This window comes from Lepidothrix coronata, unplaced genomic scaffold (assembly GCF_001604755.1).
Source record: "Lepidothrix coronata isolate B3197 unplaced genomic scaffold, Lepidothrix_coronata-1.0 Scaffold25, whole genome shotgun sequence".
Lineage (NCBI taxonomy): Eukaryota > Metazoa > Chordata > Aves > Passeriformes > Pipridae > Lepidothrix > Lepidothrix coronata.
This window is the reverse complement of record NW_016690205.1, coordinates 6,489,338-6,514,772: the sequence shown is the minus strand read 5'-3', so window position 1 is coordinate 6,514,772 and position 25,435 is coordinate 6,489,338. Positions and strand designations below refer to the sequence as shown.

The following is a 25,435-nucleotide window of genomic DNA, read 5'->3' as shown; positions in this document are numbered from 1 at the left end:
GTTATTTCCACTGCAGACAGAAGGGTCGTGTTCGAGGGGGGCAGCTGTGGGATATCTGAGCCTCCTGCTGCTGCTGCTGCTGCTGCTGTGGCACATTCACGGTCTGAGAAAGGTAGAGAGACTGGAGGGGGTCGGGCAGGTCGGGGGTTTGGGGCTGCTTGGGAGGGGCCAGAGAGGTTTGGGGGGTCGGGGGTGTTGGGGGAATGGGGAAGGTTGTGGGTTCGGTGAGGTTTTGGGGAGGTCGGGGGGATTGGGGAAATTGAGAAGGTTTTGGGCATGGTGGGGGGCTCTGGGAGGTTGGGAGTGTTGGGGTGTCGGGGGTGCTGTCGGAGGGGCCGTGCCCAGCCCAGCTGTCTCTCCCATCCCCACGCATCCCCCCTCCGCCTCTCCCCCGAACCCCCGGGCGCAGGAGAAGTGGCCGAAAAGCCCATTTTATTCCCCCACGGCACACGGCAGCGTCCGCGCTCCCGGCGGGGGCTGTGCCGGGGGCCGGTCCCGGCGCCCCCTCCCTCTCTCCCTTCCCCGGGGCGGCTCCGGCGCCCCCGCCCCGCTCCGCGCCCCCCCCGCGCCGGGCGGAGCCTGCCCGCGGCTCCCGCCGCTCGGAGTTCACTCGGCGGCGGTGCCGGAGCGGAGCCGGTGCCGGAGCCGAGCGGAGCCGCTCCCGCTCCCCCCGTGCCATGCGGGATGCTCCCGGCCGCCGCCGCCCCCCGCCCGCCGCCTCTGCTGTGGCCGCCGCCCGCGGAGCCCCCCGCGCCCCCCTGGGCCTGGGTGCTGCCCGCGGCCGCGGGGCTGCTCCGGGTGGGCGCTGCCAACGCCGGGGGTCCCCCCCCGCCCCCGCCGCTGCTGCTGCCGCCCCCCGCCCCCGCCGTGCTGCGGGGCTGGCGCGGCCCCGCAGAGCCGCTGCTGCCGCTGCTGCCCGCGACCACCGAGCCGCTGCTCCAGGGGCAGGTAAGGGCGGAGCGGCCCCGCGACCCCCGGGGGGCACAGCTGTCCCGGGACCGTGTCCGTGCCCGGCGCCAGCCCCGCCACCGGGACCCCCCCCACCGCCGAGGGTACGCGGCGGGACGGACCCCGCGGGACGGCGGGAACACCCCGGGCTCGGCATCGCCCTTCCCCGAGCTCGGCATCCTCTTTCCCCCGGCGGTGCCCCCCCTGGGCTCTACAATCCCGCTCCCCGGGCTCTGCACCCCCCGGGCTCGGTCTCCGGTCGCGCCTCCAAGTGTGGGGGATCGCGACGCTTACAGCGGCTCTAGAAACCTACGGCAGGGTTTTCCCCGGGAGGAGAAGGGCTGGGAGAGGGGCTGGGGTCCCTTCGGCAGGGCTGGGGGTCCCTTCGGCGGGGCTGGGCTCCGGCTCCGCTCCCCGCCGGCTGGGTATGCGCTTCCCGCAGATCCAGCGGGAACGCGAGGGATGCTCCGGCAGCCGGGGCAGCATCGCCGCTCTGCGTTCTTTGAATATTTATAAAGACGAAAGTTTTGAGCCGTGTCACTGGAACCGGTGTGTCGCGCCAGTGCTTCCCCTGATGAATATTTGAATTATTAATTGCTGCCGTGAGCAGCAGCAGCAATAGCGGAGCCTCGGCCGGGTGCTCTCCCTGTCACAGTGCAGGTGCCGGAGCTGTGCTGTAGTTTTGCATCGTCTTTATGTTTTTCACCACGCAGAGGTAAAAATAAACCCGGGATGTGAGCGCTGTGGTGTCCGCGCGATTTCGTGTGATGATTTCCAGCCGTTTCGAGCTCGAGCGTCTCTTGTGGTTCGGGAGAAAACAGTCGGTGCTGGGTCTAATGAAACGGGAACATCAATTATTCCCCAGCGTGAGACCACTTGACTAATCTGCAGAGGTGGTTTTGCTGTGGGAACCCACTTGCCAAGAGAATTTAAGTTGAGAAAAAATACGTTTCTGCCATTTCCTTTGGTTCTCCAGACTCGTTTTCAAAGCACTTTCTAGCAATGTTTGGTTTTGTGCGTGAGGTTCAATCTGATCAGAGCAAACCCACTGCAGCCATTACCAGTGCTGCTGTGCTCCAGGCTACTGGTTTGTGGCTTCCTAAAGCAGTTTATGATGCCAGTGCCATGTGCTGCTCACCGTGGTATGCCCAAAGAACCACAGATTCTTGCTGGACTGGAGGAAATGTGCTTGAAAATCTCAGTGCTCTTCTGTAACATAATTAGGAAGTCATGAAAAGCAGCAGTTTACTCGGGATAAAATCCTCTTGTTAACTCTCCCTCCTGTTTTTTTTCCCCCTCCAAAGTGGATATTTGGAGCTCATTCTCCGGTCATAGGATTTTCACCTTCTTCGAGTGTGGAATTTGTCCCTGTTTTCCCCCCTGTGTTCACGGCTTCAGTTCCGCCTCACACTGGGAAAAGCTGGATTGATAAAAGGCTGCCCAACTGCAAAGTAAGTCTGATCTTGGCTGTTGAAGTGGTTTTAAGGCTGAAGCACATAAAGTACGGAAGCTGAGGAATGTTATGGGTTTAGTGGATTGTGATGGAGTGTGAGAGGTCAGTGGTTTGTCAGGAAAACCCTGTGGAGGAGGAATGTTGGGAGGGAGGGTTGATGGAGCAACGCTCACACAGCTTTGCTTTTCTGAAGCCTTAAAAAAACTAGAATATCTCCAATATTAGTCTTTACTCTATTGAAGAGAGCGTCTTATTTTTAAAATGGGATGTGATTATGGGAGTTTTCCCTTTCTTCCTGTTTTTTCCCCTGTTTACCCCAGAGCGATGCCGAGGTCCAGCTCTGGCAGCAGCCGTGTCACTTATGAGCGCTACCATGTCCCCAGTACCCGGTCACTTGTGGTCCTGTGTCCTCATCCCACCCTCACTTACCTTCACCTGACCATTTACCATCTGAATGCTGAAAATGCAGCTCTGTGCCTTCATCCCATCCCCTCCCTCACCTCATGTCCCCAGTTCGGAAGGTGGCTGCATTCCCTGAGGTGCTGATGGGTGTCTCTGGAGTGGCTGTGGCTGTGTCTGGGACTGTTTCCTTCAGTGATTCTTTTCTCTTTGTGATGCTGCATCAGCTGATGATTCATGTTAAAAGCCAATTAATTTTTAAATAGTCACTTAAGCTCAGCCTCAACAGTGAGGGACCAGAAATCCATCTAGTTTGGCAGATTTGTCCCCAGGTGAGACACCACCTGTTATAATACTGAGTTAAAGACACTTTAGTCTCAGTTTTATTACTGAATTTTTTATCTCAAGTGGTAACATTTTTCATTTCTCCCTGTTGGACAGATATACTTGAACAATGCATTTGCTCTGGATTCAGCCTGGATACATCCTGAGGAGTCCAGGCTGTTCCAGGGAGCTGAGAAACCTCTGCTGATGACCAACCAAGTAGCTCTGGCTGTAGCCAGGCCAGCTGCTGCCTCCAGGCCACTGCCCACGGTGGTGTTGGCACCTCAGCTGGTACCAGGTCAGTAGCATGTAAATAATTAAACACTTGTCTGTTACTTGGTGTTTTTCCCTTAATGCATCTCCCAGAGAAGCACAAGCCATTCTCTAGAGTAAAGGTTTCCTTCCATTCAGCTAAAAATCTCCTGTTTGAGCTGAACCTTGATGGCAAAGTGCATGTCATCCTCTAAAATTCCTTCGAAAGAAGGAAAAGACTATGTGTAATTACAGGAGATTGTAACAGGTTGTTCCATAGCCTGTTGTTGACCTCTGGAATGAAGGGACCAACCACTCCTCAACTGCACAGTTTATTTTTCAAACAAGAAATTGCTGACAACCTGAATGATTCCATGATTCTGTGGCACAGCCCATGCACAGTTCTGTTGGCTGCTCATTGTAAGAGTTCGGTGCGGTCTCTGTAGACCGCTGGCAGTAGAGGGGAGGAATTGATCAGTCAGCTCATTAAGGCTCAGTTATGCACAGGGATAGTGTGAAATAAATTCCATTGATCTACATAAATCATTAATAGGACTAAGAGTTATATACTTATAAATATATTTATACTATTATGTATATTTTCTGTATAAATATTCAGGGATTCTGTAAGTCACTAAGATTTATACTTGGAAAAGAACAGTTACACTTGGAAAAGAGCAGGACATGCATTTCTGTAGAGCTGAATCTCTGTTTTGTCACTGCAGTAGTAACATAGCAGTTGTTTCAGAGAAGAGGTTGAGAAGTAAAATGCTACTGATGTTTCAACCTCTAAATATATTCTTAAATTGAGAATTAGAATTAATGGCTCGCTGTCAATTGTTTCTTCCTCCTCTTTCCGTGGTCTCTGCCCCATAAAGTCCTTTTTATTTTGCAGCTGAGCAGCACATGGGATGTTGTGTTTTGCCATCACTGTTGAGATTCAGAGTGTGCTGGAAGAGATTGTTGCTGTTTGGGCTCATTTGCCAACCTGATTAATTAGCAGTGAATATTGTTCTGCACTGAAACATGTTGAACCATTCGAATGGGTCCATATTTTGTGTTTTAGCAAAGCCATGTCTATCAGCTGTCTCCTCCTGCCAGGATCTCCAGTGCTCAGCTGGGGGAGTGAAGCTGCTGTGGGGAAACCCTGTTTTTTATTTATTTATATTAATTATATTATTTATTTGTATTAATTATCCATAAAACCCGCTGCATCCCCCCAGCATGACATGGGGAAGCATCAAGCTGTGTTCCCAGGCAGGAGAAAGTGGGGTTTAAGGAAAAGTGTGATGGTGACGGAGATGTTCTGGGAAGGGGAGCAACAGCCCCTCTTTTTTTATGTATGTGTAAAAGATTTCAATATTTTAAAATATTTCATAACAATGTTATTTAAACATGCACAAACATTTTATTACACGCATAACACAGGAGTGTACCTGGCAGTGGGTCACGGGGATGTACTGGGCAGAACCAGGACATTCCCAGCCTGGTGCCATGTCTGAGGTCTGGAAGTAGCATGGAGAAGGGAAGGTTTTCTTCTGCCTGAATAATATATGCAAACACCAGCCTGTGTGTACAGGGTATCCTCAGGTGGATCCAGCTCTTCCTGCAGCAGTGTGTGCAGCACTGTCTGCCTCTTCAGAACTCCTTCCCATCTTTCTCAAAATCTCATTTCTGGTTGCTGTGGTTGTGCCAATCCAGTAACATCCCAGGCCGTGTGGCCTCAGAGCTCTTGCAGGACACATGTGGGGTGGGGCCATCCCTGCAGGACGGCACCATCTGAGTCCTCCAGCCACAGCCAGAACCTGCCTCTCCAAGGGTTATGGTGGCACTTGAAGTATTTGCTGTGTAGTCTTTACACTTAAGGTGGAGATTAATAAAAACCCTGTGAGCAAATGGCTTTGTTAAGTGGTACAAACGGAGCAGTTAATAAGGGTTCTGCCGGCTCTGCGTTGGATTCATTTCGGAAGCCACTCGTACGACGGGTCTGCCTTGCACAGTTATCAGTAATGATATAATTGTTTCCTCAATGGATCTGTAGTTCTAGAGATAAAGGAATGAGCACTGAGTCTGTGGAGGGTAATATGCATAATTTGCCAGCTGCAGCTCCAGCTACTATAAGGTGTTATTTTCTGTAAGGAAAGGAAGCACTATTATCATCTCACAAACTGCAAACCGTGAATTTATGTACTTAGTGGTTTGTGTATCTGAGGAGAATTGTGGACTTTGCCCACCTTGGAATGATGACTCGTTTTGTGTCTGCTGGATTTGGCGGGTTTGGGTGGAAGGCAGTGGCTGAATGTTTTTCAGAGAAAGGACTGATGTTTTTTCAAAGAAAGGACTGATACTATTCAAAGAAAGGATTGATATTTTTGCAAAGAAAGGATTAGTATTTTTATCTCCTGCATTGTGCTCTCAGCCATGTGGGTGAGGTCAGGGCTGGTTTGGTCCTCAGTCAGATGTGCCCCTGTGGCACCTGCACATCCCTGCAAGGTCGGTGACTGCTGAATTAGGGGTGAGGAAGCATTGGCAGGACCCCTTGGTGGCACCTGTTAGATAAAAGCTGTCACCTTCTGGTACATGATATTCTGTGCTTTTACTCTTGTTAATATTGGTTTAAGTGCTTGAAGGGATGTTCTTGTAGTTTGACATTCTTGGCTCTCAAGAGCTTCACCAGCAGTGATTACTTGCAAAGGGTGTGTTTCTGTTGGTGTGTTTGAGAAGGTTTTCACAGAATCATGGAATGGTTTGGCTTGGAAGGAACACTAAAGTTCATCTTATTCAACCCCCTGCCATGGGCAGGGATGCCTTCCACTAGACCAGGTTGCTCCAACCTGGCCTTGAACACTTCCAGGGATGGGGCGTACACCAACACCCCCAAGTCCTTCTCCCCAGGGCTGTTCTCCAGCCATTCTCCTTCCAGCCTGTGATGAGATTGCCCTGACCCAGCTGTAGGACCTTCATGAATTTGGCACAGCCCCACCTCTGCAGCCTCTCCACATTCCTTTGGATGCCCCATCCCTTCCCTCAAGCATGTGACTGCACCACCCAGCTCGGTGTCATTGGCAAACTGACCAAAGGTGCATCAATCCCACTGTCCCTGTCACAGACACAGATGTCAAACAGCTCCAGTCCCAATCCTGACCCCTGAGGACATCACTCCTCACTGTCCACTTGGACATTGAGCCATTGACCACAACTCTGCATGTGACCTTCCAGACAATTCCCTACCCGCTGAGTGGTCCATCTTTCAAATCCATGTCCAGGTTAGAGACAAGGATGTCACGTGGGATGTCCTCAGTAGATTAAAACTTTGGTCCTCCCTGTCAGTGTCCTTTCTTTCTTTTAACCCCAGGAACCTTTACAGAACCGAGCCAGTGTCTCTTGTAGCAATTATCAGCATTAGGATTTATATGCAAATACACACCTACATACAGGCACAGTTTTCTGGGTAATTTCAGTTTAGATTTCAGACATTACAAATTTCTGAATTAAGTGAGGTTGCTTCGTGTTGAATTTGGGTTCTACTGTCTTACGTTTTTTAGCAGTTCTGAAATACAGGACCCAGGACCTCCAACCTTCTGTATTTCCTGAGCACAAGCTTTGATTTGAAGCCCATTTGCATATACAAATAATCAGGTTTGGGCTTCTCAAATTGGATTATTTTGTATTTAACATGCGTGTGCTGGGGCTCCCTGTTTGGGAAACAACAATAGCACTGCAGGACCCTCTTCATGTCCCTGAAAAGCCATCAAACCCCTCTTTATTTGTGGAGTGTTCAAGCATTGCAGAGCCAAATGCTTTATTAGGTCTGGGAATGCTTGACTTTAATCACAGTCTTCACAAAGTTTTTGTTTTGCTTATTAAGTTTATGGTTCTTTGGTGCTTTTTCTTGTTATCAACCCAAATCAAGAGAAAATTTAGCCCAGTTCGGGTTGGTTTAACACTTCCATTATATAAATAAAGCATAAAATGCATTATTTATGGGCAAGGCTGGTAATTCTGACCCTTTCATACCATTGTCCTGCCTGACCACAGACCCTTTGGTAAATAAATGCAGCTCTCCTAGTGCTTTGCAGGGTGTTGTTTGTGAAGAGCCAGGAATTTTTGTTTATTGCAAATGAGCAGAAAAGTGAGGGGTTGGTGAGGCTCCCCCTGGCACGCTCATACAATGACTGGAGTTTACTAATGGAAGTGACACAAGCTGTTTTCCCCCGTTGGGTTGCAGGAGACAGGGATATCAATATGTTTTCCTTTGCAGAGGGTTAAATATGCTGTTTAAGTCAATCCATGGCTTCACTTATTGAAGGATCGATGTTGCTGCAGGAGCTCAGCAGGTGATGGTTTGGAGCCTGTAGGATGGGGGTGGAATGGCCAGATGGGCATGGAGCATCACCCTGTAGCTGTGGGGGCTGGGATGGGTGGGGCTGGATGGTTGGAAGGGCAAAGGTCCTCCCAAGAGACATCAGAAGCTCCTGTTAAAGCATGACTGTTGTCAGGCCTTGATGATGATTATTCCTGATTCTCAGAAAAAATTTCTTTCTGGAAAGGGTGTTCAGGCATTGGAAGGGGCTGCCCAGGGAGGTGGTGGAATCCCCATCCCTGGAGGTGTCCAAGGAAGGACTGAACATGGCACTCAGTGCTCTGGGCTGGGTGACAAGGTGGGCATCGAGCACAGATTGGACTGAATGTGCTGGGAGGGCTCTTCCAAACCTCAGTGATTCTGGGATTCAGCAGACAAGTCTCACCTCCCTGCCCAGGGTGTACCCTGACCTGCCAAAAACAGATTTGGGAAACCACCATTGCTAGGAAAAATATTGCATATTTTCCCCCCTCAAGGATATGTTGACAGCTGCATTTTACTCCTATTTTCAAGGCATTTGACTCTTGAAATTCCACCTATAAATGTGGAATGGTTAATGATGATTCTAAAAAACTCTTTCAAGAACTTTTTCAAAAATCTTATGGCAGAATCTGGTTGGTTTCTGAGAAGAACTTTTCAGATGAAGGTACTGAGCCCTCAAGGAGTCACGTCCTGGGCCAGCTTTGGCAAGTCCAGTGTTGTGTTAGAGCTGATAAATTGCTGAGTGATTGTTGAACTGCCTGCAAATAGAAGAGGGGCTTTGCTGACCCCACACACCCCACTCGTGCCTTCTCTCCCAGATTAACAATCACAGGGATAGTCCTTTCTTCATGGAGTTATTTAGCAGGAGAGAAGGAGAGAGAACTTCATCAAAGGAGGGGAAATCACCCAAACTTCTCTTTCAACTGACTGATGAAACTTTAATAAGGGGATTGATGAAAGTTTAATAAGGAAGCCCTACTCCAGGACTGTTACTCATTGGTGCTGGCAGAAGCTCTGGCTGGCCAGGCAACCAAGGCTCACATTATTTTCCTGTTTTCCTGGACTCTTTGGGGAAATTGCATCCTCTTCTCCGAAATAAAATAATCAAATGAGAAGTAAAGAACCTTTCTGCTCAGGTACCCTGTAGGAAGCCAGTAGAAAAGCCATTTTTCCAAACAACATTAGTTTTCATAAGAGCTACAGAAGATGTTTTGTGGGTTTTTCCCAGTTGCAGACAGCTGGAATTAGGAATGAGCCTTGACTCTGGGAGGCCAGGTGTTTGACCTCACTAAATGGCTGTTCTAGTCCCCAGGTGAATACAAAATGAGGTTGGATTTACCACTTGAATTAGTTGGACACTGATTTTTATCTATTTTTATTTAAATGTCTGTCATGACTCTGGCAGAAAAATTTGTTTTTGTTTATCCATCACTGAGTGATCAAAATTGAAATATTTGTGAGCTTTTTTGGCCTGTGTGCCTGTTAATTAGTGCATCTGCAGGTGTTTCTTGGCATTGAGGGATACAGTAGAAATAACAAACTTTTATTTTGGTGATGATTACTGAAAATATTTAAACGTATGTTTTACTAATGCATGGCTTAGTTGTTGAAAAATAATTGTCTATAAAGGGTTAGAACAAAGCTAAGAGAGCTATGGGTGTTCACCTGGAGAAGAGGAGGCTCCAGAGAGAGCTTAGCATCCCTTCCAATGTCTAAAGGGGCTCCAAGAAAGCTGGAGAGGGACTTTGGACAAGGGCCTGGAGGTACAGGACAAGGGGGAATGGCTTCCCACTGCCAGAGGGCAGGGTTAGATGGGATATTGGGAAGGATTTTTTGGCTATGAGGGTGGTGAGGGGCTGGAATGGATTTCCCAGAGAAATTCCCATCCCTGGAAGTGTCCAAAGCCAGGTTGGACAGGGCTTGGAGCAACCTGGGATAGTGGAAGGTGTGGGATAGTGGAATGGGGTGGGGGAGTGGATGAGCTTTAAGGTCTCTTCCAACCCAAACCAGTCTGTGATTCCATGATTCTGTGATTCCACCCTGCACCAGTGATGTTGTAGGTGCTGCATCACCCCCCTGACAGTCCCCCTTCCCAAACACCGATTCCATATTTTCCTCTCAGTGATACGCAAGGATAAAGGAACCCCCCAGACATTGTGCCTGGGGTGAGGAGTCTGATCAAATAGTGATTTTTTTGGATCACCACAGTTGCCTCCTGTTGCCTGAAGGATTTCCACAGGAGATGGGAGCGTTTGCTGAATGACATAATAAGCTAATGATTGCTTAATTCTGGAATCCTTAGCTCGGTGTGGAGGGAGGAACAGCTGCTGTGTGTCAAATTAGGTTTCCTCCTTAAGATTTTTACTCCTCATATTCTCATATATTTAACATATTTAGCCAAGATTGAGCTCTGAAGGGCTTTCCTGCAAGTTTGTCAGACAAGGTGAATAGGACAGAGTCTAAATGCTGCTTGAGCTTTAATTTGGAAGACTCCTTAGTTCTCACATTAGACCATTGGAAGTTTCCTGCATGTGATGTTTCTGAGATGAAGGATATGAATGTACTACTTGTAAAACCCAGGTATTTGTGTGCAGAACAAAGCAGAGCAGCCAGGAAGGCAAGAGGAACATTGGGTTGTTAATATAGCAAGTAATAAAAAAAATCAGGTTTGAAATCAGACAGCTTATATTTAGGAAAGTTCAGAATAATTGTGTTCAATGTGCTCAAATATTTGGCTTTTTTATTGAGGTTTTTTCATTTATATTTAATAACTCTGCACAGTTTGGATATGAGTCACTGCTGCCTTGTCCCTCTGGGTTATAATGATGTTTTCACATCTATGGGGTTTTAATATCTAAAAATGCTCCAGCCATGAGCTGGGACTTCAGAATAAGGATTAAGAAAGGGGCTTTGGGAGTCCTTAGGAAATATATCACAGAGCCACAGAATAGTTGGGGTTGGAAGGGACCTCTGGGGATCACCCAGTCCATCCCCCTGCCCAGGCAGGGTCACCTGGAGCAGGTGATACAGGAACGAGTCCAGGTGGGGTTGGAATGTCTCCAGAGAGGGAGACTCCACACCCTCCCTGGGCAGTTGTTCCAGGCTCTGCCACCTCCATGGAAAGAAGTTCTTCCTCGTGTTGAGGTGGAACTTGTTGTGTTTTGGTTTCTGGCCCTTGCTCCTTGTCCTGTCCCTGGGCAGCACTGAACAGAGTGTGGGACCATCCTGACACCCCTTGGATGTCAGGATATTTGTGTGGATTGATGAGATCCCCTCAGCCTTCTCTGGGCTAACCAGGCTCAGCTCCTACAGTGTCTGCTCATCAGAGAGATCAAACCCCAGATCATCTCTATGGCCTCTGCTGGACCCTCTCCAGTAGCTTCTTGTCTTTCCTGCTTCATCTCCCAGGCAACTAGTAACAGGACAAGAGGCAATGGCCTCAAGCTTTGCCAGAGGAGGTTCAGGTTGGATATCAGGGAAAATCTCTTCACAGAAAGGGTGTTCAGGCATTGGAAGGGGCTGCCCAGGGAGGTGGTGGAGTCCCCATCCCTGGAGGTGTCCAAGGAAGGACTGAACATGGTACTCAGTGCTCTGGGCTGGGTGACAAGGTGGGGATTGGGCACAGGTTGGACTCAATGATCTGGGAGGCCTTTTCCATCCTTAGTGATTCTGGGATTCTTGAGCCTGGAGACCAGAATTGAACCCAATACTGCAGATATACTCTCGCTATATAATATATACATATATTATGTATAGTATACATTCAAGCTCCAATGTCTCTGACATGCAGCAGGGGCCAGGTGGGAAGTGTTGCAGACTTCTGTTCCATCTTGTGTTGAAACTGAGTGCTGGAAACATCCTTTTCCTTAAACCCACTGTTTCCCATCCAGATAACCCTGCTGTGCCTCCCTGTCCCACAGGTGGTTGCCAGAACAGCCTGAAGGCCATGGGTACCAACCAGACCCTGGCTCTGGCCACGGCGGCCGTGGTGTCGGTGGAGCCCGAGGCCCCCCAGCCCTGCCACCTCCTCACCTTCTCCCCGCTCAAAATCCCGCTGGTGGCTTCGCCCTTCCCAGGTAAGGTCCCTCCTGGGACACTGATGAGCAGCTTTTCACGTTTTCATGCAGCAGAGAGGCTTCTGTGTGTGTTGGGTACATCCTGAGGGGTGCAGGGGGTGTCGCTGCAGTCGGGGGTTGAAGGTGGGTTTTCTGGGGCGGTTTGGAGGCGTCCTCTGAAATGGTGTCAGAGGTGAGTTCAGAATTCTGTGGACATTTGCAGTGGCCCTCTTGCTGTGGCATTTACGGGCAGTTGATGAACTGAATGGGTTCCTCCATCTCAGTGAGTTCTGTAAGGAAATGTGGTCTGAGCTACACCAAGCTGTTGGAGCTGATCCTCAGCTTAAGTGTTGGTGTTTGAAAGGTATCTGCTCAATGTGCAATAATATTTGATTGAGACTTAAGTGGATTCCTTGGCTGTTTATCATTTTAAAGCCCACTGGGAGACCCAGCCTGAGTCTGTGGGTTTTTTCCAATAGGTTGCGATGTGGTTTCTGACTGGAAAAAAACACTGTTTTCTTGGTGTGGTGTTGAGTAAAAACTTTCTGTATGTGGCAGCTGGGGAGGTACTGGGGCATCTTTGCCTCACTAGGGCTGGTTTAAAGTCTTAAGGGTAATTTTTGAGACTGTACTTTGAATGCTCAAGGCTATATTTAGAAATGTTATGTGTTGATGAAGTTAAAAATGTAAATTAGGGTGTGTTTTCCATATAGTGAGATTGGATTTCACAGAAGGTGTGTGGTCATGGCTTTGGTGCTCAGACAAAATCTTTTCATGAGAAATGTATCTCAGTGATTATTGTTCCTGAATTAATTCTACTGTAGGGCAGAGAGTTGGTGGTGTTTCCAATGGAATATTGTATTTGACCCATAGAAAACACTTTGCCTGTTTATGAGTATCTTGGAGGAGAAACCAAAGGAGAAAAAAAATCATTCTTTGTAGAAAAAGTGAAATTACTTGTTAGATGTGTTCTTCCTTGAGTTGGAGTTCATTTTAATGCAATTTATTTTACATTTTGTAAAAGAAAATCAGAGCTATAAGAGAGCACAGGATATTTAGGGAATTTAAACCCATGTGTTGCCTTTTACTGTGAAGGATCCCAGCTGGGGATGGGGCTGAGCAGACGTGGGTGGGATGTGCTGGGTGGTGCAGGTTTTCTGTGCTGTGGCTCTGCCACAAGAGAAGCTCCTGTGATCGTTTTTATTGTTGGGTATTTCTTTGCCACTGTCCTGAGCTTAGAAAACTGTAATAATGAAATAAATATACGGGGAAAAAAGCAGCATAAAATACTGGGTTTAGTAGCAACATAAAATTTTATTTAAAATATTTAAATTTGAGGAACCTATTTCTACATGAGTGATCTGTGACTGGACTTTCACTGGGCTAAAGCTCAGGTACTGGGGCTGGAGCAGTCCAGCAGCACTGAGAGGGAGAAGGGGCTTGGCACAATATTTTTCTGCTGTCACATCAGTGACTTACATGGACAACGTTCCAGCAATGCTGTTTCAGCTCCATTTCATGATTTTATTCCCTTTCCCCCCCCCCTTTTTCTTCTTTCTGCATCTACTCGTGGTTCTGCTCATGCATCTACCAGGCAAAATGTTCCCTTAAATATTTAATGCCAGCCTCGCTGTTAGCTTAGTTTTTGTGCCAGGTTTCACATAAAGACTAAATAGGAGCTTGTGGAGATGCAGCTCCTCACTGTGCTGCACCTTCGTGCTTGTGAGCTCTGCTGATGGAGAGAAAACTGAATTTCCCAGCACTGTCAAGCCAAGGCTTTGAGGATGATCTTAAAGAAACCTAAATGCAATAAACTTTGGGAACATAAGCAGTTACATGGAGTATTCACGTATAGGATGTCTAGTGACCTCCAATACCACTTTTACAGCTACTCTATAAAGAATTGGATATTTATTTTCTTTATGTGCAGTTTTTTAATTATTGGAGTGAAGAAGGTAAGAGCTGAGTCTGTGGTTATGGACTCCCTAAATTAGCAGTGAGTACAAATATTAAAAAAGGCACCATCTGCCACCTAAACCATTTGCCACCTGTTCCTGGCTTCCAGAATTATTTAAGGTTTCAATGCACTGTTTTACCCTGCCATGGAACAGCTGGGAAGTGACTCAGTATTTTTCCTCTCGGCACCTAAACGGCCAAACAATGTCGTGTGTTAAACCAGCTCTTAATGCCAGCACTTGTCTGGGGCCTTTCATGTGTCTGTCACTCCTTCATTAGCTGGTTTAAACCACGTTTTCATAAGTTATTCAGTGATTTTTAACGGTGTTTTTGGGAGGAAGCAGCTCCTCTCCTGCAGCAAACAAGAGGTAATGGCTGTTTGAGTGGTCACAGCACTTAGTGAGGGGTCAGTGCTGGGGAAAAGTAACATGGCAGTGGAGTTACTCCCATTACACCCTTAAGATCAGCCTAATATCTTCATGGAATCATAGAATCACATAGAATCCAATCCCTTCTGGGTTGGAAGGGACCTTAAAGCCCACCCAGTCCCACCCCCTGCCATGGGCAGGGACACCTTCCACTCTCCCAGGTTGCTCCAAGCCCTGTCCAGCCTGGCCTGGATGTTGCCAGATGTTTCCTGGCCAACCTCTTCCCTCCCCAGTTTCTTACTGCTGTCAAAGGTGAGGCTGATTAATAGTGGGACTTGATGATCTTTGAGATCTTTTCCAACCTATACAGTCCCATGAATCTGTGATTGTGAATGAGTGGGCTGGGAATTTCCTGCAAAATATTTGGAGCACAAGTCTGTTGAGGAGCAGCTGAGGGAGCTGGGGGGGCTCAGCCTGGAGAAAAGGAGGCTCAAGAGGGACCTTCTCACGCTCTGCAACTCCCTGACAGGAGGGGGGAACTGGGGGGGATGTCAGGCTCTGCTCCCAGGGAACAAGGGACAGGACAAGGGGAAACGGCCTCAAGTTGTGCCAGGGGAGATTTAGATTGGAAATTAGGGAAAATTCCTTCCCTTATAGGTCTGTCCAGCCCTGGCACAGCTGCCCAGGGCAGTGGTGGAGCCCCCATCCTTGGGAGTGTTCAAAAACCATGTAAATGTGGCACTTGAGAACATGTTTTAGTTGTGACCACGGTGGCGGTGCTGGATTGACAGTTGGACTTGATGATCTTTGAGGGCTTTCCCAACCTTAACAATTCGGTGATTCTATGAGATAAAATTTGTCTGTAAAAAATATTTGTTTTCTGGGGAATGGAATTGAAGAAATTAAGGAGCAAGGCCTGACATCTGCAGTACCTCCCAGTTACCTGGAGGTTGCTCTGCTCATCTCCTCCCAGTGCCTAGCTGGTGGGGTTGGGTATTCCAGCAGACTGCAGGGCTGGGGAAAGCTGGGCTGAGGACATTTGTCCAACCTCTGTGGAAGCTACAAACCCTTTCCTTTCTTGTCTTTACAAGATTAATTAAAAACTGTGATCCAGTGAGTAAATACTTGGAGAGCTAATGCAGCTCTGGCACTGGGATTGTTCCTGCCTGTTCTGCCAGGAACAGAGCTCCTCTCTGCTGGGCTCATTCCCATCAGGAAGATGATTCATTCAGTGGTAATTTAAGATTAGTCTGACCATCCTGCATACCAGAAGTCCTAGGTATTAGGTGAGCAAAAAATAACAATTTTGGAAAAATCACAAATATTCTAATCAGAAATATGATGTTCTTCTCCTCAGGAAGCTTTTCCTTCTCTTTCCTAGGTGTCCCACATGCCTGACAGTAAAATAGGCTTGACTTGGAATGCTGAGTAGTTCTAACAAGCTTGTTGTAAATGATCTGCCCAGCTTTAATGCTGTGTAACGAAGCAAGATAATGAATGTTTATAGTTATTAAAGTGATAACTTCCTACTGGAGCTAATATTCAGCATAAAATTACTTTTCTGTTCCTATCTGTGTTGGCACATGCAAGGGAAGTCATGATTGTACAGTGGGATAAATTAATGCCCAGAATCACATTGAAATGAGCACCAATTCTCTTCTCCTGTTGGACACAAAATCTCTGTTGGAAACTGGAAGCGCTCTGCTGCCCAATTAAGACTCTCTAAGAAGTGGGGTGATGGTTCTAATTGTGTGAAAATTCAGCTGTTTTTTGAGTTACCAAAGCAAACTTCATGAAAAGGACAGGACTTGGCACTCAGTGCTCTGGGCTGGGCGACAAGGTGAGGGTCAGTCACAGGTTGGACTTGATCTCAGATGTCTTTTCCAGCCTCAGTGATTCTGGGACTCATCACGTTTGTGGCCTAACAAACAGTTGTTTCCTCAGGTGTGAAACAGAGGGGCCTCGTTCAGTGTTTCCCATGTAATAACAAGATATTGACAAAAGAGAAAATATAAATATTTCCTGTAGTTACAAAAGACAAACAACCAAATCCTTTCATTCATGCTCAGCTCTTTGCTTGGTAAATGTCATCGAAGTCAGATGTAATTGACTTTAACTGCTCGGTAAAACAAGTACTAGGGGTTTTTTTCTTTGAAAAATGCCAGTGCACTTATAGTGTGTTTAAATCAGGTTTCACTGTCAGTAATAGCAATTACACAGTTAAAACACCTGCTGGGGGGGGTTTTCCCCAACCAAGAGCCAAGCAAGGTGTGCAGGCTGAGGATTGTCTCTGCTGGTACTTGGAAGATTAGTACTGATACAGCAGTTGGTAATTTTTGCTGTGTCCCTTGGAGGAATTTATCTGAATTGGTCACAGTTTGCTTTCCCCCCCACCCAGGATGGGCCTCTGGGCTGGGGGGGCCAAGGTGCTGCCACTCCCCTGCTATGCACATGGAGAGGCATCTAAAAGCACTAGAGATCACTTGTCTTCTTATTTTATGCTTTGTGGTTACTTGGGCAGCCTTGAAATGTTTTGGTCTGAGTTGAAAAAGACATTGAGGGGCTGGAGTGTGTCCAGGGAAGGGAACAGAGCTGGGGAAGGGTCTGGAGCACCAGGAGCAGCTGAGGAAGCTGGGGGGGCTCAGCCTGGAGAAAAGGAGGCTCGGGGGGGACCTTCTCACTCTCTGCAACTCCCTGACAGGAGGGGGGAGCTGGGGGGGGGTTGGGCTCTGCTCCCAGGGAACAAGGAACAGGACAAAGGGAAATGGCCTCAAGTTGTGGCAGGGGAGATTTAGATTGGAAATTAGGGAGAATTCCTTCCCTAAAAGGGCTGTCCAGCGCTGGCACAGCTGCCCAGGGCAGTGGTGGAGTCCCCATCCCTGAAGGGATTTAAAAACCAAGTGGATGTGGCACTTGGGGACATGGGTTAGTGGTGGCCTTGGCAGTGCTGGGAATGGTTGGGCTCAGTGATCTTAGAGGGCTTTTCCCAACTGAATGATTCCGTGTTTTGTGACATGGATGCACAAACTCTCTTGATCTGACACTTGAGACAAGGGGCTGTAATGGGTCAGGACTGGTGGGATCTTGGCAGGTCCTGCTCTGCTTTAAGGGCTGAATTCCTCCCGCCTGTGGCAGATGGGACCACTGGGAATCCATAGGGGAAAGGTCTCATTTTCCATATGACTTCTGAATTTCCAACCTGCCCACCAGTGCTCCTGAAGCAACATCCCCAGCTGGGCTGTGTCATTGTGAGTGTTTCCCACCCCTGCTCAAACATCTCACTCAAATCAGTTCAGCTCCTCCTCAGGAGCTACAGGAGACACCATTTACCCCTTGGAAGACTTTTCATAAAGGATTCCCCTGCCTCCTGTTTTTCTGTTGCAGACTCAGATTTAGTTGAGATTTGTGTAGCTTAAAACAGTTTTCTCTAAACATGATATATTTCCTGTAAATGGAGCAGCAGTCTGAGAAGGAAAAACCAAATGAACTGAAATGAAGAAATAAGTCTTGCAAGGATAATGGACCAGTTCCAAGAAGATTCTTTGGCTTGTCCCTTTCCAGGAGAAGGGAAATGGATGAGAATTACTGTATGTGATCATAAGTTTTAAATCAGAGCTGAGGGAACACCTTGTTTTGGAGGCTCCTGCTGTTGTTTCCTTAAATTTATTTACACAATTAAACCATCAGGAACTTTGTGTGTGTGGCCAAGGCTCAAAACAGCCAGGATGGAATGTTGTGTGATACCAAGTAATTCCCAGTGCCATGATCAAACCCATCTCTTCTGTCCCTGCTTGTTGGTACCTACTAGGAATATTGGGGAGATTTGGAGAGGGAAGAAAGGAGCCAGTTTTCCTGAGGTCTGTGTAAAAGGAGTGACATTGTTTTGTGTGCATTTTTCTTGCTCTACGTAACGTTTCAGGTGCATTATCAGTGAGAAAAAAAACACATGGGCTTTTGAAATTATTTTTCAGATGTTCAGCCAACTTTATTTTTGAAATATTGGTTTTTTTGGTTCTTATTTTGATATTGTGGGTTTCAACCAACATGTTCTCAGTGTTTGACCTGAATTTTCAGACCTGAATCAGGTCTGTATGTGGTGTAAACTCAGTGCAAAACTAATGTCTGATGGAGGGAGAAATTCCGTGGTCTCAGTGGATTAATATCTTCTTTTAGGATTTGCATCTCAGAATCTGGTGGGAAACTCTCAGTGTGGTGTGTTGGGCAGGGAAATAATTTCACAGCATTCCCTGGGATAGAATGGGACCTCAAAAGGCTGAGTTTCATTTTCCCCTAAACATTCTGTCTAATGGAACTGTGAGCTGAGGAAACCCTGTGCCACAAAAACATCCTTGAGGTAATTAAAAAATTACATTAATTACATTTAATCTCAGAAATTAAAATTAATACAGAAATATCTGATTGGAAGTTTATTATAAATAAATAAAAATATAAATTTAAGTGGCAGTATGTGCCCAGGAGCAGCTGGAGAGCTCAGGGAGGTTTCCTGGCGAAGGACCTACTGGTTCTTGTGCTGGTGGCCTTGGTCCTCCAGCCCCAGGGACATGTGGGTGCCTGGGGAGGACATAGGGAATGGGAGAAGGATGATGATGATGATTATTCCAATAAAACAGCTATTCCTGTTCAACTTCTTAGATGGTTAAACCACATTTTTAGGGATTTTCCTGGTATTTGTAACCAGTTGTAATTTGGAGCCAGTGGATGTTTTCTGGATGACTTCATGTGGTTCTCAATCAAGCCCCTCTATGTCACTGTAAATAAATGTAACAAGCTAAAGTGAATCTTAGTCCATTGCCAGAATATAAATAAGGAAAATTAATTGAAATCCCTAATTTTAAGTATGCCATAGATGCTTCCCTGAAGTAGCTAAATGGAATTTCATTGATTTTATTGCAGATGTGGTTGTGTTTGCTGCATGCAGAACATGATGTTTGTGAAAGGAGATCCCTTCCAGCCCAAACCAGTCTGGGATTCCATTGTTCCAGTCAACTACAGGTTTACCAAAGCTATGTGGCCTGAGGACCTGGCAGCAAATATTCCAAAGCAGAACCTTTCTGTCTTGGGTTTGTTTTGGAGATGGATAAAGCAGCAGAGAAAAGTGTGAGCAGGCCCCCAAGGTTCCATGGGGATAAACTTTTCAGCAGGTCCTGTTGTGATAAGACAAAGGAAGATGGTTTAAAACTGAAATAAGGTTGATTTAGATCAGATAAGATGTTTTTTTCAGTTAGGGTGGTGAGGCCCTGGCACAGGTTGCCCAGAGAAGCTGTGGCTGCCCCATTCCTGGAAGTGTCCAAGGCCAGGTTGGACGGGGCTTGGAGCAACCTGGGCTAGTGGAAGGTGTCCCTGCCCATGGCAGGGGGTGGGGGTGGATGGGCTTTAAGGTCCCTTCCAACCCAAACCAGTCTAGGATTCTGTCATTGCAAGAAAATCCCCCCCCTGCCAGCCCCTGTGTGCTGTTTAACCTCAGCTCAGAAACCATCATTAAAACTGCACAAGAGAATCACATTTCTGGTTTCTACTTCACTGGTTTCAAAATTCCAAACCTAATTTATAACTCAAATCCTCCTAGAAATGAGCATTTGAAGATTTCACTTAAATACAAAGGGTTGGTTCATGCAGAAATAATTACTCTGCTATGATGCAGAGAAAGTGGAAGTTCCAAAGGCTTGATACTACAGAATTTTGGAAATTCTCTCCAAAATACATCCTGTTAAACCAGGAGATTGATATTTTGTGTTGGAGTTTTCATGAGGCTGGAAATAAAGCAGAAAAGTTTTGTAAATGGGGCCATATGGAGCAGCAAGAAGCGTTATGGGAGATGAAGGGTGTGGGGTGATCATCATCATCCCTTTCCCCTCTTGGTGTGGGCAGATGATTCCCAGCCCTGTGGCTCCCATGGATGCAGGATGGTTTCCCCACAATCCTCCTCAGTGTTTGGTGGTGCATCACAGTGCCCCTTGTGCTTGGAGAAGCTCCGTGTTCCCGCCTGGGACACTCCAGTTCCTGCAAAATGTGCCGAGGTACACTCAGCACAAATCACTGCTGCGGGTTTGGGGACCTCCAGCCTTATTTTCCAACTTGATTGGATGGGTCCCATGAATAATTCAAAAAGAACCTTTTATCCAATAGCAACTGCCACGTTCCAAGCTCGGGAGGTCCCCGTGCACAGGGAGGTCACCCGGGTTAGGTGCTACTGCCTGAGAAACTGGCCAAAAATCTAATATTAATTCCCCTCCCCTTATTTTTGGGACTACATTATGCTCTGTAATGCACCAGGAGCCAGCAGTGCCCAAAATGATCTCAATGGAGCTTTAGACACACAGGAACCACGGCTGGAAAAATGTGGCAGCCCCTGCTCTGAGCCCTTGGTTACACGTCATTTGTGTTTTACTGGAGAGAGAAATAGCAATGCCACAATCAGGGCCTTGTAAAGGGGAATTGGGAGGAAGGAATCCTCCAAATGAGATTCTAGAAACATTTAAATTGTTGAGACTTTAATACCAATTTTAAAAATTGCTTGTAATACTCCTCTCTGTGTGAGCAGGGACAGGATCAGGGAACGGCTGAAGCTGTACCAGGGCAGGGTTAGGGTGGATCTCAGGAAAAGGTTCTTCCCCCAGAGGGTGGTTGGGCACTGAAAAGGCTCCCCAGGGCAGTGGTCACGGCCCCAAGGCTGCCAGAGCTCAAGGAGCGTTTGGACAACGCTCTCAGGGACAGGGTGGGATTGTTGGGATGTCCTGGGCAGGGCCCAGGGCTGGATGGTTCTTGTGGGTCCCTTCCAACTCAGGAGATTCCATGATTCCATAGCTATTAAATCAAAGCACAGAATAGAATCAGCCATTCCTCCTTGTCTTCGTGGTGCTGAAGATCCCTGGCACAAAATACATCAAGGCCTTTCCCAGGGCTAAAATCTCGAGGGCATCTCTGGGTTCATTCATGGCCACGTGACCTGTAAAGCTGCAGGAAAACCTGAGATAGGAGAGGTGGGGAATTCACCTTCATGGGTCAGGTGGGGATTAGTGTCTGACGGCTCAGGAGCTGAGTGTCATTTATGTTCATGGAATCACAGAGTATCTCGACTTGGAAGGGACCCACAAGGACCATCGAGTCCAGCTCCTGGCCCTGCCCAGGACACCCCAGCAGTCCCACCCTGTGCCTGAGGGTGTTGTCCAACATTCAGCTGTATATCCTTAAAAATAAAAATGGTAAGAAAAAGCTTCCAGACAGGATTCGTACTTTCAGTCTTCCAAAGCTGTGGGATCTGACCCCAGGCAGAGTCTGGAGCAGAGGGTCAGCAGGAGTCGGAGCTGAGCAGTCACATGGGGACACGAGCTGGGACTTGGGATTTGCATCATTTGCTTTTCAAACTAAGGGGCTTAAAGTGGTATTTAATAGTCCTGCTATTTTTGTTATTAAATATGTCAGTTTTAATACTGTCATTATGAGTCCTGCTTTTACAGCTCCTGTGATGAGAAATCTCATTAAAAGTTGGAAATGGTTTCTGTTAACTGTGCTGGTCACAGAGTTCTCATTCAATTTGGACTTTTTTTTCCAATTAAACACCAATGTCAGGAGGTGGCAGCAAGGGGATGAATTCCTGCACTGAATCGTCCAGGTGGGACCAGGGAAGGAGTCAAGTGTGGTCAGGGCAAGGTTTGTCTGGAGTGGGTGTATGGCCTTGAAGAACCATTTCTCCCCAAAAGGGCAGAAATGAGAATGCCAACCCCCCATTTTAAATAATTCCTCTGAGAAATCTTTTAGATTGAGACACTTCAGCTTCCCAAAAGCAGCTGCAAGACTTTGAGGAGCAGAGTCTGCCTGTGATTAATGGCAGAGGGTGGAGGGGGGGGGTGGAACTTGCACATGGTTTTTTGGGGGGATATTTCATGCCCTCTGAACCCAGTGGTGTGGGACTGTGCTCAGGGTGCTGGGGAAGCTGGTGCCTGGTGCCATCACTGACACGGAATCACAGAATGGTTTGGTTTGGAAGGAATCTTCAAAGGTCATCTAGTCCAACCTCCTGAAACATCCCCCTCCCTCAGGGCAAGGAGAGTTTCCTTGGTTGGTTTTTAACTGATGGTGTTTTTCTCAAACATCAACAATACAGGATACAGTTTTAAAAAAAGACTGGATGTGACATTTCAGCTTTTAGGGAGTTTTGATTTGTTTTGATTTCACTTTGGTTTTGAAGCAACTTTTTTACTCTTTTTGCTGCTCATTTGTTGGGAATTGCAAAAAACCAGGTTGTTAAAGGAAGAGAAAGTAGATAGAGAAATGTTCCCCCAGTAGAGCTCATTGCAGAAGGTGCTCATTGACACTCAGTCCTGACTCTGCAGATTTACAGAAATACTTGCTGACTTTCCATCTCACATCTTCCCTTCCCGCTCCAATAAGCAATTTACTTCAGCATTTACTAGTTCCTGAAGTGGTTATGGCAATGCATATTGAAATGAGAGCTGAAATTATCCTGCAGAAACAAAAGTGCAGCTCCTGCTAGTGCTGTGGGGGGAGGGTGGGGGACTTTGTGCCAGCAGGAATTTTGGGTTTGCTGTTGGACATAGAGAAACATGGAATAGGTTGGGTTGGAAGTGACCTTAAAGCCCATCCAGTCCCACCCCCTGCCATGGGCAGGGACACCTTCCACTCTCCCAGGTTACTCCAAGCCCCATCCAGCCTGGGCTTGAACACTTCCAGGGATGGGGCAGCCACAGCTTCTCTGGGCAACCTGTGCCTGGGCAACCTAGTCCCCTCTAGACTTGCTCCAGCAGATCCATGTCCTTGTTTACTCAGGTCTTGTTTTGTACTGGGAGCAAAATAATGAAAATCTAGACCTGGCTGGAGCTCAGGGTTTGCAGGGTGTCCAGCTCTGCTGCTTGGTGGGCTGGTAGGTGGCCGTGGAATTTTTATACCCCCGGGCTTTCTGATAAAATCATTTTAATTGCATAAATTGACAGAAATGGGTAGTTGTAAAGTTCAGCAAAGTTCCTGAATCAACTGTCCTGAAAAGCTGTAGATGCTGTCCCTGTCTGTCTGTCCACACAGGGTCTGCCACCCTGTAAGGCTCAGGGGGACAGGGAATCCAAGCTGGAGGACACCAATAACTTGCTGATGTCTCATCATAAAAGTGCAGTGGCTGATTTCCCTCTCCATCCCTCAAATTATTATTAGGGTATGTGTGCAATATCTACTTGGTATCAGTACAGATAATTTTGAAGGAAAAATGTTCCAAGGTGAGGTGTAGTGGAGGGGAAGTGATGTAAAGCCATGTCAGCCCAACACAGATTGGGATCTGATACCTGTGGCCATGTTGTCAGTGTGATTTGTGTCCTGTAAATACCCACCTGCATGAAATGAGATGAAATTGTGTTTTCTCTTTGCTCCTAAAAATCAATTGTCCTGTTAAAATCACAGTGAGTGAAAAGCAGACACTGCAGAGCAGCTTCGTGATTTGCAACAGTGTCAGGTCATTTTTTATTCTGTTCCTGAAGACAGGTGGCTCCAGCCTTCCTGTACATGGACCAGGGATGTGGGATGTAGCTGGGGACGCCTGGCCATGGCTCTGTACCAGGTGGGTCTGGGGACAGACCCCAGCCAAGCTCCAGCAGGGACTAACTCCTGTTCCCACAGCCCCCACTGGAGCCAAACTTGTCCTCAGAGACAAACTTGGAGCTTCGTGCCCCTCAAAATACAATTCCAGATTTGTGGAGTTACAGCTTGTACAGAGCTGCCCCTGGAGAACCTGCTGTTGGAGTATAGGAAGAAAAGCAGTGACAGGACTTGGGAAATGGGAACCCAAACCGATGTTCCTGGACTTCTCCTGGTCTCCTGAACCCCGGTGTGGCTCCTGCAGAGAGAGCAAAGAGGAGGTGGAGGAGGAGTAAGTGCTACCAACCCCATCTGTGCTTCGGCCCCTGAACCTTAAGATCATCCCAACGTGGAAGATTTGCCTGGGAGCCTCCAGGATGGGAAGGGCTGTTGGTCCATCCACCTCCAAGCCTGGAATGGGTTGGCCCGTGCTGGAATGTTGCACTTGACTGGGTCATGTGCAAGGTCTGCCTTCAGAAGGAGGACACTGTGATGGGAAAGCAGGGGGTTTGTTTTCCCAAAAGCTCTTTGGATAGTTTAAGACCCAAATTTAAGACAGGCCAGTAATGAAGATGCAGGAAGGGAGTTCTGTGTGATCTTAACTGGGCTCTGCAGAACTAATTGGCACATCCCTGGGATTTGGCTGTGCTCCAGAACACATCTCACTTCATTATCCAGAACGATGGTGACACAGCCTGCCAATTGTTCAACAGGCTCATTTATTTCTGATTTCATCTTGGAGGGAATAAGGGATCACTGCTCATGAAAATATAACAACCATAAACTCACAACTGTTGTTTTTTAAAAATTCTACCAGTTTCTCTTTGCACCTTGTATTGTTTTTGTTAGATTTGGCGTAATTCTGTCCTAAGGAAAACAAACAGTGATTCAGATCTGATGTCACCCAGTGCTTCCTGGACAGGAAAGGTTAAAATACTCCTGGCAGTGTCCAGGGCCAGGTTGGATGGGGCTTGGAGCATCTCCTCTAGTGGAAGGTGTCCCTGCCCATGGCAGAGGGTGGGACTGGATGGGCTTTAAGGTCTCTTCCCACCCAAACCAATCCATGATTTTAGGAATTTTCTTCAACCCCCCAATAGTGGAAGTGTTTTGGTTCATAAGTTACTTAGGGAGCATTTAGCACTGACTGGTACTTGGGCTACTGCAGGTGAACAGACCCTGGGGCTGCAAGGTCTGACCCTTCCAGCTTTGCTCCAAGGGGGTCATTCCCCAGGACACCAGTACTGGGGCAGGCTTGGGTTATAAAGGAACAGTTCCCTTTTCAACTTTACATGAAGGTGGAGGAAAGGTTGAATTCAGGATGGATGTGGAAAGCTGTAGAGTGGAAGGATGGAGGGTGGAGGTGCTGGTGGCAGTGGGGAGATGCTATGGGGTGTCCAGCACGACCAGAGAAGAGAATTTAGGTTCAAGGCACTGTCAGTGCATCACCCTGTTGGTGTTTTCTGGCTCCCAGAGATTTAATAATTCTGATTCCCAGAGATTTTCGTGAGTCAGGATTTAACCATATTAGCACTCCTCGTTCTTCAGCTGGAGCTGTTTGTCTGAGCAGTGTCAGTGGTACAAGTACAATGGGCAACTCTGAGCCCCAAAATTCCCGTTTCTGTTCTGTTCATTTCTGATATTGGAGCACTGCTGGATGGACTCTCCTGCTTTGTCATGAACATGCATTTTCATTTTTTTTCTCCCCCTGGTTTTAAAAAAAAAAAAAAAAAAA

The 25,435-nt window shown here is 47.4% G+C and overlaps 1 protein-coding gene across 1 annotated transcript in view; it reads left to right on the top strand.

Moving 5' to 3' along the window:
* The first annotated feature begins 684 nt into the window (after positions 1-684).
* Positions 685-25,435, top strand: part of TCERG1L (transcription elongation regulator 1 like) — a 58,946-nt gene continuing 34,195 nt past the window's right edge. The window contains exons 1-4 of the mRNA XM_017809355.1: positions 685-948; positions 2,253-2,399; positions 3,242-3,422; positions 11,642-11,797. Of these exons, the coding sequence (XP_017664844.1) occupies positions 685-948; positions 2,253-2,399; positions 3,242-3,422; positions 11,642-11,797 (748 nt within the window). The remainder of the gene's footprint in view (positions 949-2,252; positions 2,400-3,241; positions 3,423-11,641; positions 11,798-25,435) is intronic.